This window comes from Schistocerca nitens, chromosome 12 (assembly GCF_023898315.1).
Source record: "Schistocerca nitens isolate TAMUIC-IGC-003100 chromosome 12, iqSchNite1.1, whole genome shotgun sequence".
Taxonomy (NCBI): domain Eukaryota; kingdom Metazoa; phylum Arthropoda; class Insecta; order Orthoptera; family Acrididae; genus Schistocerca; species Schistocerca nitens.
In genome coordinates, this window is record NC_064625.1 from 786149 (window position 1) to 798594 (window position 12446).

The following is a 12446-nucleotide window of genomic DNA, read 5'->3' on the forward strand; positions in this document are numbered from 1 at the left end:
GTTTCTTCTATCTGTCCTTTCTGATGTCGGTCGCAGACCGACAACCAGTATTACAGTACCCGTCGAACGAGGATTTTGTAAACTACCTGCATTTCCTCAGGATTCTGCCAGAGTATCTCAGACTGGCATCTGCCTTACCTGCGACTACTTTCAGGTGGTCGTTCTCCATTAAATCGATCCGTACATACACTTCCAGATACTTAGCGCATCTGCCTGCGTCCAGCAGTCAAACACTAGTGGCTCTTCCCTCCTATTTGTTAGCAATGTGTTATACCTGTTTTTGTTGAGGTTCGATTGCCACTTCGAGCACGGAGTATTTTCTCTTATCCAACAGTATCAGCTGCGAAAAATGTGAAGGAACTTCCGACGTTCCCCGGTAGGTGGTATGTTGTAAACAGTAATGGTCCTGTAACAGTCGCTCAAAGTGCCCCCGAAATTAATTTAAGGACGACACGCAAAGAGCTCTCCAATCCAGTGAGAAAGCTAGTGTGACGTTCCACGGGCCCGTATTTGGATCGCCTTCCGTAAGTCGGGAAGACGACACCACCTGGCTGCTTTCTGGTCTCGTGGACGAGCAGAGCGAACTGGGTTCGCCACGGCCGTTTATTTTCTGAATCCGCGTTTGGTTCCTACAGCGGAGATTAGGTCGCATAGGGAGCCTAAAACACATTCGCAAATTCTACAACAGACCGACATCAGACGTCTCAGCCTATAGTTTTGTTCTTGAAACCGGGAAAGACATGTGAATTCTTCCAGTCAGTTATAACCCATCGTCCATCTGCGACCTATAACACATTGTTTCTGTTGTACTGAGCGAATTCAGTTTATTTTCTATCCGACAGACGGTAATTTCGCTGTCTGTTGTTTTGACATCCGCGCGACCACTGAAACGCGGAACCACAGTTGTTTCCTGAGCGAAACAATTTCGCGCCAACTTATTCATTATGTAGGCCTTCTCTGTCAGCATCACTTCAATGCTGTTAGGATCACTGGGTGTCTGCAGAGATGGCTCCGTTTGCTGTTCTGTCAGATCGGTAGGCACAATTTTCCTTTGGAAACCGTTAAACGTTTCATGCATGGCTCTCGTTACGCCCAAGTTTGTCTGCCTGTGAGGCTGCAGAGGCTATTTTCACCAGGTCACACTCCATACTGTAGCCCTGAACCCTGTCAGTACTGTTTCCCACTCCACCCACTATCATCACACGATCCTGCTTTGAGAAACCCTTGCACAAGGAACCTATATCCTCTACCACCTGGCTAAGACATGCACTTGGCTTGAAATAGTTTGTGACCTGGTACCTGTCACCTAAGTTTTCCAGCAAAATCTGGCCCACGCCTCTTCCATGGCTACTACCTCGCAACACTACTTTCCTCTTACTTTCTACTTTTTTTAAACAGTTGGTTTCCTAGTGAGATACTGTTGCATCTTAACTGCATCTACTTCTTTCTACTGGAGCCTCCTCCTATTGGTTGTGCCAATCGGGAAACTGTCAGACACTGTTCTCTTCCTGTGGCCCCTGATCCCAGCTACCACTTCCCACCGCTGTTTACCCTTCTCTTCCCTGAACCTCTTCAGTTCCTCCCTCGCTCTCTCCAAATCAGCTTGAAGGGCTCTAATTTTCTCCTCCTGTTCAGTTATAATCCTATCTCATGACCAAACCCTGCAAAATAATGGAAGAGTCTCGTTTGCTTCCACAATTCCAACGCCGCTACAATTTCCCCAATGAAACCATCTGTCACAACAGCTGCACAAAACCCCTGAACTAACTTTCCTCTGCAGCTCACACACTTAGTATGCATGGTAGTTTGGAAATTAGTTAAGAGATTTACTAAGTGATAACGATAATATATTAAATACAGGTGTAAAAGGACACTAAATATCTTTTTGGAAACTAATATGTAAGTAAAATATTAGCAAATGCACTTAAATTTGTGGTATAACGCTAAATATGCACGTTCAAAAATTAGGCCTAAACAGCCGAATGTAACCAAAACGAACTTTTTGCGATTACTGGAAGAATACGTAAATAAGAGAAAAACCTTTAATGGAAAGCTTGACGAGCACACTAATGAACATATTTAATCAGTTAATCTGTAGCAAATGCTCTTAAGAGTGCTATATAACGCTAAGTATTCACACTCGGAAAGAAACCCAAAGCCGCGAAAGGTAAACAAAACAGACTTTTCGCAATTACTGGTACAATACGCAAATAAAAGAAAACCTTTAATGGTGAGTTTGAAAAGCACCCTAATGAACGTGTTTAATCAGTTAAACTATAGCAAATGCACTTACAATTGCGGTATAACGCTAAATATACACACTCGAAAAATTAGGCCTAAGCAGCAGTAAGTAAACAAACGAACTTTTCGCGTTTACTGGAACACCACGCAAATAAAAGAAAAACTTTTAACGGTGAGCTTTAAGAGTACACTAAAGAACGTATTTAATTAGTTAAAAGTGTTCAACTACAATTAATTACAACCTCACGAGAGCTCTGTCTCCGTACCTGCGGCCTTGTCCAGGGCTACCATAGGCGTGGGGGACCGGAATGCAGTTGTAGGGGAAGGAGTAGAAGAAAACGTTACAGGAGAATATGGACTTGGGACAAGGAATGAGACAGGAGAAAGACTAATTGAGTTCTGTAACGAGTTTCAGCTAGTAATAGCGAAGAATCACAAGAGGAGGAGCTATACTTGGTAAAGGCCGGGTGATATGGGAAGATCTCAGTTAGATTACGCCATGGTCAAGCATAGATTCCGAAATCCGGATCGAAAGGCGTGCCCAGGAGCAGATATAGACTCAGATCACAATATAGTAGTGATGAAGAGTAGGCTCAAGTTTCAGACATTAGTCAGGAAGAATCAATATGCAAAGAAGTAGGATACGGAAGTACTAAGGAATGACGATATACAGTCGAAGTTCTCTAAGGCAATAGATACAGCAATAAGGAATAGCTCAGTAGGCAGTACAGTTGAAGAGGAATGGACATCTATAACAAGAGCCATCACAGAAGTTGGGATGGAAAACGTAACTTTGAAGAAACCATCAGGAACACAAGAAATACTTCAATTGATCGGTGATAGAAGGAACTACAAAAATGTCCAGGGAAACTCAGGAATACAAAAATATAAGTCGCTGAGGAATGAAATAAATAGGAAGTGCAGGGAAGCTAAGACGAAATGGCTGCAGGAAGAATGTGAAGACATCGAAAAAGAAATGATTGTCGGAAGGATAGGCTCAGCATACAGGAATGTCAAAACAGCCTTCAGTGACATTAAAAGCAAGGGTGATAGCATTAAGAGTGCAACGGGAATTCCACTGTTAAATGCATAGGAGAGAGCGGATAGGTGGAAAGAATACATTGAAAACTTGTATGAAGGGAAGATTTGTCTTATGTGATAGAAGAAGAAATGATTGGAGGAAGTAGCAACAAAACGACTATTCACGCCGGTGTGTAGAATATCTGAGTCTGGCGACATACCATCTGACTTTCGGAAAAGCAGCATCCACACAATTCCGAAGACGGCAAGAGCTGACAAGTGCGAGATTTATCGCTCAATCAGCTTAACAGCTCATGCATCGAAGCTGCTTACAAGAATAATATACAGAAGAATGGAAAAGAAAACTGAGGATGCGCTAGAAAACGATTAGTTTGTTTTTAGGAAAGGTAAAGGCACGGGAGAGGCAATTCTGACGTTGCGGTTAATAATGGAAGCAAGACTAAAGAAAAATCAAGACACGTTCATAGGATTTGCCGACCTGGAAAAAGCGTTCGACAATGTAAAATGGTGCAAGATGTTCGAAATTCTGAAAAAAGTAGGGGTAAGCTATAGGGAGAGACGGGTCATATACAATATGTGCAACAGCCAAGAGGGAATCTCCCAGTACCTACTGCAACCTACATCCTTCTGAATCTGCTTAGTGTATTCATCTCTTGGTCTCCCTTTACGATTTTTACCCTCCACGCTGCCCTCCAATACTAAATTGGTGATCCCTTGATGCCTCAGAACATGTCCTACCAGCCGGTCCCTTCTTCTGGTCAAGTTGTGCCACAAACTTCTCTTCTCCCCAATCCTATTCAATACCTCCTCATTAGTTATGTGCTCTACCCATCTAATCTTCAGCATTCTTCTGTAGCACCACATTTCGAAAGCTTCTATTCTCTTCTTGTCCAAACTAGTTATCGTCCATGTTTCACTTCCATACATGGCTACACTCCATACAAATACTTTCAGAAACGACTTCCTGACATTTAAATCTATACTCGATGTTAACAAATTTCTCTTCTTCAGAAACGATTTCCTTCCCATTGCCAGTCTACATTTTATATCCTCTCTACTTCGACCATCATCAGTTATTTTACTCCCTAAATAGCAAAACTCCTTTACTACTTTAAGTGTCTCATTTCCTAATGTAATTCCCTCAGCATCACCCGATTTAATTTGACTACATTCCATTATCCTCGTTTTGCTTTTGTTGATGTTAATCTTATATCCTCCTTTCAAGACACTGTCCATTCCGTTCAACTGCTCTTCTAAGTCCTTTGCTGTCTCTGACAGAATTACAATGTCATCGGCGAACCTCAAAGTTTTTACTTCTCCTCCATGGATTTTAATAGCTACTCCGAATTTTTCGTTTGTTTCCTTCACTGCTTGCTCAATATACAGATTGAATAGCATCGGGGATAGGCTACAACCCTGTCTCACTCCCTTCCCAACCACTGCTTCCGTTTCATGCCCCGTCGACTCTTATAACTGCCATCCGGTTTCTGTACAAATTGTAAATAGCCTTTCGCTCCCTGTATTTTACTCCTGCCACCTTCCGAATTTTAAAGAGAATATTCCAGTCAACATTGTCAAAAGCTTTCTCTAAGTCTACAAATGCTAGAAACGTAGGTTTGCCTTTCCTTAATCTTTCTTCTAAGATAAGTCGTAGGGTCAGTATTGCCCCACGTGTTTCAATATTTCTACGGAACCCAAACTGATCTTCCCCGAGGTCGGCTTCTACCAGTTTTTCCATTTCAAGAGAAATCTACTAATATCAAATATCGAATTTGAGGAAGAAATTTGTGTGAATGTACGTATGGTAGTGATACATGGACTGTGGGAAGACCGGAACAGAAGAGAATCGAAGCATTTGAGATGTGGTGCTACAGACGATTGTTGAGAATTAGATGGACTTATAAGGTAAGGAATGAGGAGGTTCTGCGCAGATGGCATTCGGATAGATAGTAAGCTGTTGTGGAAAGCCCATGTCCAGGATCTTGTTCGGAAACTATATGCTGCTTTATTTACGATTAGAACAGTATCTGAAATAAGTGACACTTCAACACGAAAAGTAGTGTACTTCGCATATTTTGATACGCTTATGTCGTATGGTATTATTTTTTGGGGTAATTCTTCTGATTCAAAAAGGGTATTTTTGGCTCAAAAACGGGCTGTTCCAGCTATATGTGGTGTATGTTCGAGAACGTCTTATCGACCCCTATTCAATAGTCTGGGAATTCTGACTTTGCCCTCACAGTATATATTTTCTTTAATGTCGTTTGTTGTTAGCAATATTAGCCTATTCCCAAGAGTTAGCAGCTTTCACTCAGTTAATACTAGGCAGAAATCCAATCTGCATGTGGAATGCACTTCCTTGACTCTTGTGCAGAAAGGAGTGCAGTATTCTGCTGCATCCATTTTCAATAAGCTACCACAAGAACTCAAAAATCTTAGCAGTAGCCCAAACTCTTTTAAGTCTAAACTGAAGAGTTTCCTCATGGCTCACTCCTTCTATTCTGTCGAGGAGCTCCTGGAACATCTAAAAAATTATGCAAATTCCAGTGTTACATTGTTGATTTTCTTTATTTAAACTTACTTGTCACCAGAATATGTTATTTATATTTCATTTTATCTGTTTCTAATATCGTGTTATAATTTCATGTATTGACTTGTTCCATGACCATGGAGACTTCTCCCTAATTTGGTCCCACGGAACAATAAATAAATAAATAAAAATAAATAAAACCAGAGAGGAAAGGAATATGTGTAAAACGCTGATAAGAGGGGGGAGGGGGGAGGACAGGATGATGGGACATCTGTTAAGGCATCAGGGAATCACTTCCACGGTACTTGAGGAAGACAGAGATTGGAATACATCCAGAAGATAATTGAGGACGTCGGTTGCAAGTGCTACTCTTAGATGAAGAGTTTAGCACAGGAGAGGAATTCGTGGTGGGCCGCATCAAACCAGTCAGAAGACTAATGACAAAAAAAATTGTTTCACTATCGGTCGGAGGATGGCATTCACGTATCGTGCAGCCGTCACGGCTCCTTCCGCGACTACCGGCGGCGTACGTCGGCCCCACATAATGCCCGTGGTTGCAAAGATGGACCTCGCCGTGGACGTCGGGAGTGGCGCTGCGCATCGTGCAGCCTGTGGCGCACGGTTTGAGTCGTAACACGACGTCCTGTGGCTGCACAAAAAGCATTTCTCAACACGGTGGCGTTGCTGTCGGGATTCCTTCGAGCCATAACCCGTAGGTAGCGGTCACCTACTGCAGGAGTAGTCCTTGGACGGCCCGAGCGAGGCATGTCATCGACAGTTCCTGTCTCTCTGTATCTCCTCCATGTGCAAACAACATCGCTTTGGTTCACTCCGAGACGCCTCGGCGCTTCCCTTGTTGAGAGCCCTTCCTGGCTCAAAGTAACAATGCGGGCGCGATCGAGCCGCGGTATTGACCGTCTAGGCGTGGCTGAACTACAGACAACACGAGCCGTGTACCTCCTTCCTGGGGGAACGACTGAAGCTGATCGGCTGCCGGACCCCCTCCGTCTAATGGGCGCTGCTCATGCACGGTTGTTTGTATCTTTGGGCGCGTATAGTGACATCTCTGAACAGTCAAAGGGACTGTCTGTGATACAATATCCACAGTCAACGTCCATCTTCAGCAGCTCTGGGAACCGGGGTGATGCAAAACTCTTTTTGATGTATGTACGTTGCAGACAAAATGGTTAATAAAATTTATCTCATTCATTACGTACGTTGAAACTGCGACCGCTGTTGCAGCAGAGGATGCTTTCTGTTTCAGTTCTGACACCACTCGCTCTGTACTGCATTTAGAAAACATTTAGTTTTCCATTCGCCAGACGTGGAACGACTGAAGCGTCAGCTTGAGGCGGTCGGTATTCACATCCCAGGTGCTACTAATCTCTGGGATCGTGGCGCTGCTGGAAAATAGTTGAAATTTTATAGATTCTTCCGTTTTGTGCATTTACATGTGTTAGCAAATCAGTTTCTTAGTTTTATCACGAATCTTTTTGCTGCGAACGAACCTTTCACTTTCTATAAATTTCCCCCACCCATAAATATCCTACTTTGTTCCTGCACAGAACTTGTGTTTTCTGTTACTCATCTTTCTAAGTATCAAAAATATATTACTAGTTGCTGCGAGGTGTTTCCTTCCAACGTAAGCTTCACACTTTGATCTTTGTTACATTTGCACCCACTCCTTACTCCTTTCCCGTGATACAGCCTGTACACCTTTATCCCTGCTCTGCCTGCTGCCTCACCTCTTAACGCCGCCCCGGCCTGACCCCTGACCTGTGGTGCCCGCAGCATCTGCGTGACGGTGGTGGTGCTGAACGTGCACTTCCGGTCGCCGCAGACGCACGTCATGGCGCCGTGGGTGCGGCGCGTCTTCATCCACATCCTGCCGCGGCTGCTCGTCATGCGCCGGCCGCAGTACCAGATCGACAAGCGCAGGTGGGGGTCTCACCTCACCTCACCTCACCTGACACCTCACCTCACCTCACCCCACCTCACCTCACCCCACCTCACCTCACCTCACCTCACCTCACTGCACCTCACCTCACCTCACTGCACCTCACCTCACCTCACCTCACCTCACCTCACCTCACTGCACCTCACCTCACCTCACCCCACCTCACCTCACCCCACCTCACCTCACCCCACCTCACCATACCTCACCTCACCTCACTGCACCTCACCTCACCTCACCTCACTGCACCTCACCTCACCTCACCCCACCACTCACTGCACCACACCTCACCTCACTGTACCTCACCTCACCTCACCCCACCTCACCATACCTCACCTCACCTCACTGCACCTCATCTCACCTCACCTCACACCTCACCTCACTACACCCATCCTCACCTGACCACACACCCCACCTCACCCCACCCCACCTCACCCCACCTCACCCCACCTCACCTCACCTCACTGCACCTCACCTCACCTCACCCCACCTCACCTTACCTCACCTCAGCTCACTGCACCTCACCTCACCTCAACCCACCTCACCTCACCCCACCTCACCTCACCTCACCTCACTGCACCTCACCTCACCTCACTGCACCTCACCTCACCTCACCTCACCTCACCTCACCTCACTGCACCTCACCTCACCTCACCCCACCTCACCCCACCTCACCTCACCCCACCTCACCTCACCCCACCTCACCATACCTCACCTCACCTCACTGCACCTCACCTCACCTCACCTCACTGCACCTCACCTCACCTCACCCCACCACTCACTGCACCACACCTCACCTCACTGTACCTCACCTCACCTCACCCCACCTCACCATACCTCACCTCACCTCACTGCACCTCATCTCACCTCACACCTCACCTCACTACACCCATCCTCACCTGACCACACACCCCACCTCACCCCACCCCACCTCACCCCACCTCACCTCACCTCACTGCACCTCACCTCACCTCACCCCACCTCACCTTACCTCACCTCAGCTCACTGCACCTCACCTCAGCTCACCGTACCTCACCTCACCTCACTGCACCTCACCTCACCTCACCTCACCTCACCTCACCCCACCTCACCTCACCTCACCGTACCTCACCTCACCCCACCTCACCTCACCTCACTGCACCTCACCTCACCTCACCTCACCTCACCTCACTGCACCTCACCTCACCTCACCCCACCTCACCTCACCCCACCTCACCTCACCCCACCTCACCTCACCCCACCTCACCATACCTCACCTCACCTCACTGCACCTCACCTCACCTCACCTCACTGCACCTCACCTCACCCCACCCCACCACTCACTGCACCACACCTCACCTCACTGTACCTCACCTCACCTCACCCCACCTCACCATACCTCACCTCACCTCACTGCACCTCATCTCACCTCACCTCACACCTCACCTCACTACACCCATCCTCACCTGACCACACACCCCACCTCACCCCACCCCACCTCACCCCACCTCACCTCACCTCACTGCACCTCACCTCACCTCACCCCACCTCACCTTACCTCACCTCAGCTCACTGCACCTCACCTCAGCTCACTGTACCTCACCTCACCTCACTGCACCTCACCTCACCTCACCTCACCTCACCCCACCTCACCTCACCTCACCTCACCGTACCTCACCTCACCCCACCTCACCTCACCTCACTGCACCTCACTGCACCTCACCTCACCTCACCCCACCTCACCGTACCTCACCTCACCTCACTGCACCTCACCTCACCTCACCTCACCACTCTGCACCTCACCTCACCTCACCTCACCTCACCTCACCTCACCTCACCACACCACACTGCTACTGACCGCGCCCTCCAGTGAATCTGCATGAAACTGTGCCGCTCAGTCAGAGTTTGTACATGTGTCGTTTGGAAACGGGACTGACGGGAAAGAAAGTAAAAGTAACAAGATTATTATTTCAAAAGCAACCGCCCTAACTGTTAATATATCTCTCCCACTGCGAGACAAAATGTTTGCGGTTGCCTGTGGACTCACGCGGGCCCCACATGTTTCCGAGGGTGTTTGGACTACGCTGCTGAAGTTCTCCTGGTAAGCCTTCACGCATCCTCCACACAGTCCCGACTCCGCCCGAGTGGTCTCCGTGTTTTTGGAGGCCTGAAACAAGAGATTCCTAGCCGCCGATTTGCTTTGGATGAAGAGCTGCACGCCTCGGTATAATCGTTGTTCGGTAAGCGACTGCAGAAATTTCTCGACGAAGTCTTAAACCGTCTTGTCTCACACTGGGGTAAACGAATTGACAGTCACGGCGATTACTTTTGAAATAATAGCCTAATCACTTTACTTACTTGTCGCCTGTCCCGTTTTCATTTGACTGCCCCTTATACACAGCTGGACATTAAAATTTCCGCCCCAATAGAGGTAGCAACTAGCTAAGTTTTGCTTAAAAAACACGGCACGAAACACAAAAAACGAGATGGATGCTGCTGGCCAATCATGCCGTACGATCATTTCCATTTCCCTAAACCACTCGACTGATTTCGAGCAAGCTCGGTACGCATATCAGAAGCACTGTGAATGTAAGGACCGTCTATTTCCCATAGGGGGTGGCCAGGTGTTCAGTGGTAACTATCCTGACGCAAAAGAACTCGACATCAAAGTACGAACCAAAACCAATGAGGTGAATGAGTGAAGGACTGAGACGAAACAACATTGAGAGTGTAAAAATATCTTGCAACCGAATACCTACATCACACATCAACGCAGTTTGTTAGAAAATATTCAGTAATGTTGAGATGTGGCAGGCAAAAGGGACAGAAGTGGGAAAGTCTAAAGAAATATCGAGCCTTTCGTCTGGCATATTTCATATCATGAGAGCTTCTGTACTTGTTTCTGTCGTCTTTCTGAAGTGAACACTGGCAAGCCGATGACGGGAGCCTCCGATCTCCGAATGCGTCGCAGACATTTCCGCAGACTCAATTAAATGCTACTAAGCTGTAATCACGACGTGGGGGCCAAAAAAAATTTTACACCTTTGTGAAGCAGCCTAATCACAAGGTTACTCACAGGACTGTAAGATCCAACAGGTTAAACGTACCCAGACAGCTGCAGCTGACAGCGCCTGTCCCACGTGAAGTTGCATGTCAAACGCAGCAGAATGCTCAGCACAGCGACGTACCCGCGCGTGGTGTAGGTTCCGGTCCTACAGTCGACAGCAGACCTACCGACCCACCAACGCAGGTGGCTGCCTGCGCAAAGTAACTATGCTCCATTGCTCGTAGCAGACACGAGAAGCAGTTGCGGAGGGGGGGGGGGGGGGGGAATAAGGGGAATAATGGCGAAACTTGAAACCAACTGGTCAAAAACTCGAAGCAGATGCCTCCAGATAATGTGCCAACAAGTGTCTGGGAGCGTTGCATAATGCTAAGGTCCACAACGAGCTTGTTATGAATGACACGAGGTGTGTGGAACGTTGCGACGGCTGCCCCACTTTTTAACTACTCTTCTCCATTTGGCTGCCGCACAGTGGATCAAAATTCCGAAAACGTTGACAAAATCCAAAACTTCGGTCAGTATGGATAAAAATCTGTATGAGATCCAGTATGACACACAAAATTCAAGCGAAATATGAATATTTGGTCAAAAACTGATAACAGTGGACTCTTGAACGTATGAATTACGAATTTGACATAGAATTCTAAAAATGAACCTCCACTATGGCGTATAAAATCCAACGAAGTACTAAATGCTTCTCTTACACCAGATTCTCAATATGTGAAGTTTTACTTTGATAACCAAGTGGAAAAAGAAGACTATCTTCAATTCTGTCAAGTTTGTCTAAAAATACTGATATATATTGTTGCCTTGGGTAGTGTGGAGGACAAAGCGTCTTTCCCAATACCTGAAGTGACCAATTTTCCGAAGGCTTGGAGACTAGTTTGTGCAGCATATGATACGTCAACTGGTCTGTAATTTGCCAACTACAGAGGGCCTGTCTTACTGTTCAACCAGTAGTAGAACTCCTTAAAACGAAAGTGATTATTTTGATTCGTTGCCTCCTGTGGCTGAGCTCTGAGCTTGGTGAATAAAGTTGAAATAATTTGCCTCACACTGTCTGGCGCTGCAATGGAATCTCTGGATCCTTTTCCTGGCCGTTAAAATCCCCTGTAGTTTACTCAGTAAACTTGAAAATCTCGCTCGCTGATACCTCGACTAGAACACCAGATGAAGCGGAAATTAACGTTAATATTCAATATTTATTTCTTGTAATATTAGTATCATTTATACCTTTTAGACTTCTGGTCTTTTGTTTACCATTTACATACAAGAAAATACGATGGTAATGTTCACAGTCTCATAATTATGCTTTACACGTGGATCAGAGCCCTATACGTACAAATCTGGGCTAAGTCTTATATTTTTTAATCGACATACAGAAATTACTTAAATGGTGGCGTAGTGAGAGCGTCACTTCAAACGTAACTTATTACCAGAATAGTGACTAGTACTTGAATTTTACAGGTGTTTCTCAATATACACAGTCATACTTATCAGAAAATTGGAAAAGTATTGAAATTCCTCACTTTTCATTAAGCTGTAAAATTCATTCATTTCTTTTTTGACATCACTGTTGCACGAGTAAATAAGTATTTAGTGGCTTTCATTTAAGTACATACCTCTTAAAGCAGCCT

At 46.1% G+C, this 12446-nt stretch overlaps 1 protein-coding gene across 1 annotated transcript in view; it reads left to right on the forward strand.

Moving 5' to 3' along the window:
• Positions 1–12446, forward strand: part of LOC126215300 (acetylcholine receptor subunit alpha-like) — a 586475-nt gene that overhangs the window by 481864 nt on the left and 92165 nt on the right. The window contains exon 10 of the mRNA XM_049941983.1: positions 7604–7750. Coding sequence (XP_049797940.1) covers positions 7604–7750 — 147 coding nt within the window. The remainder of the gene's footprint in view (positions 1–7603; positions 7751–12446) is intronic.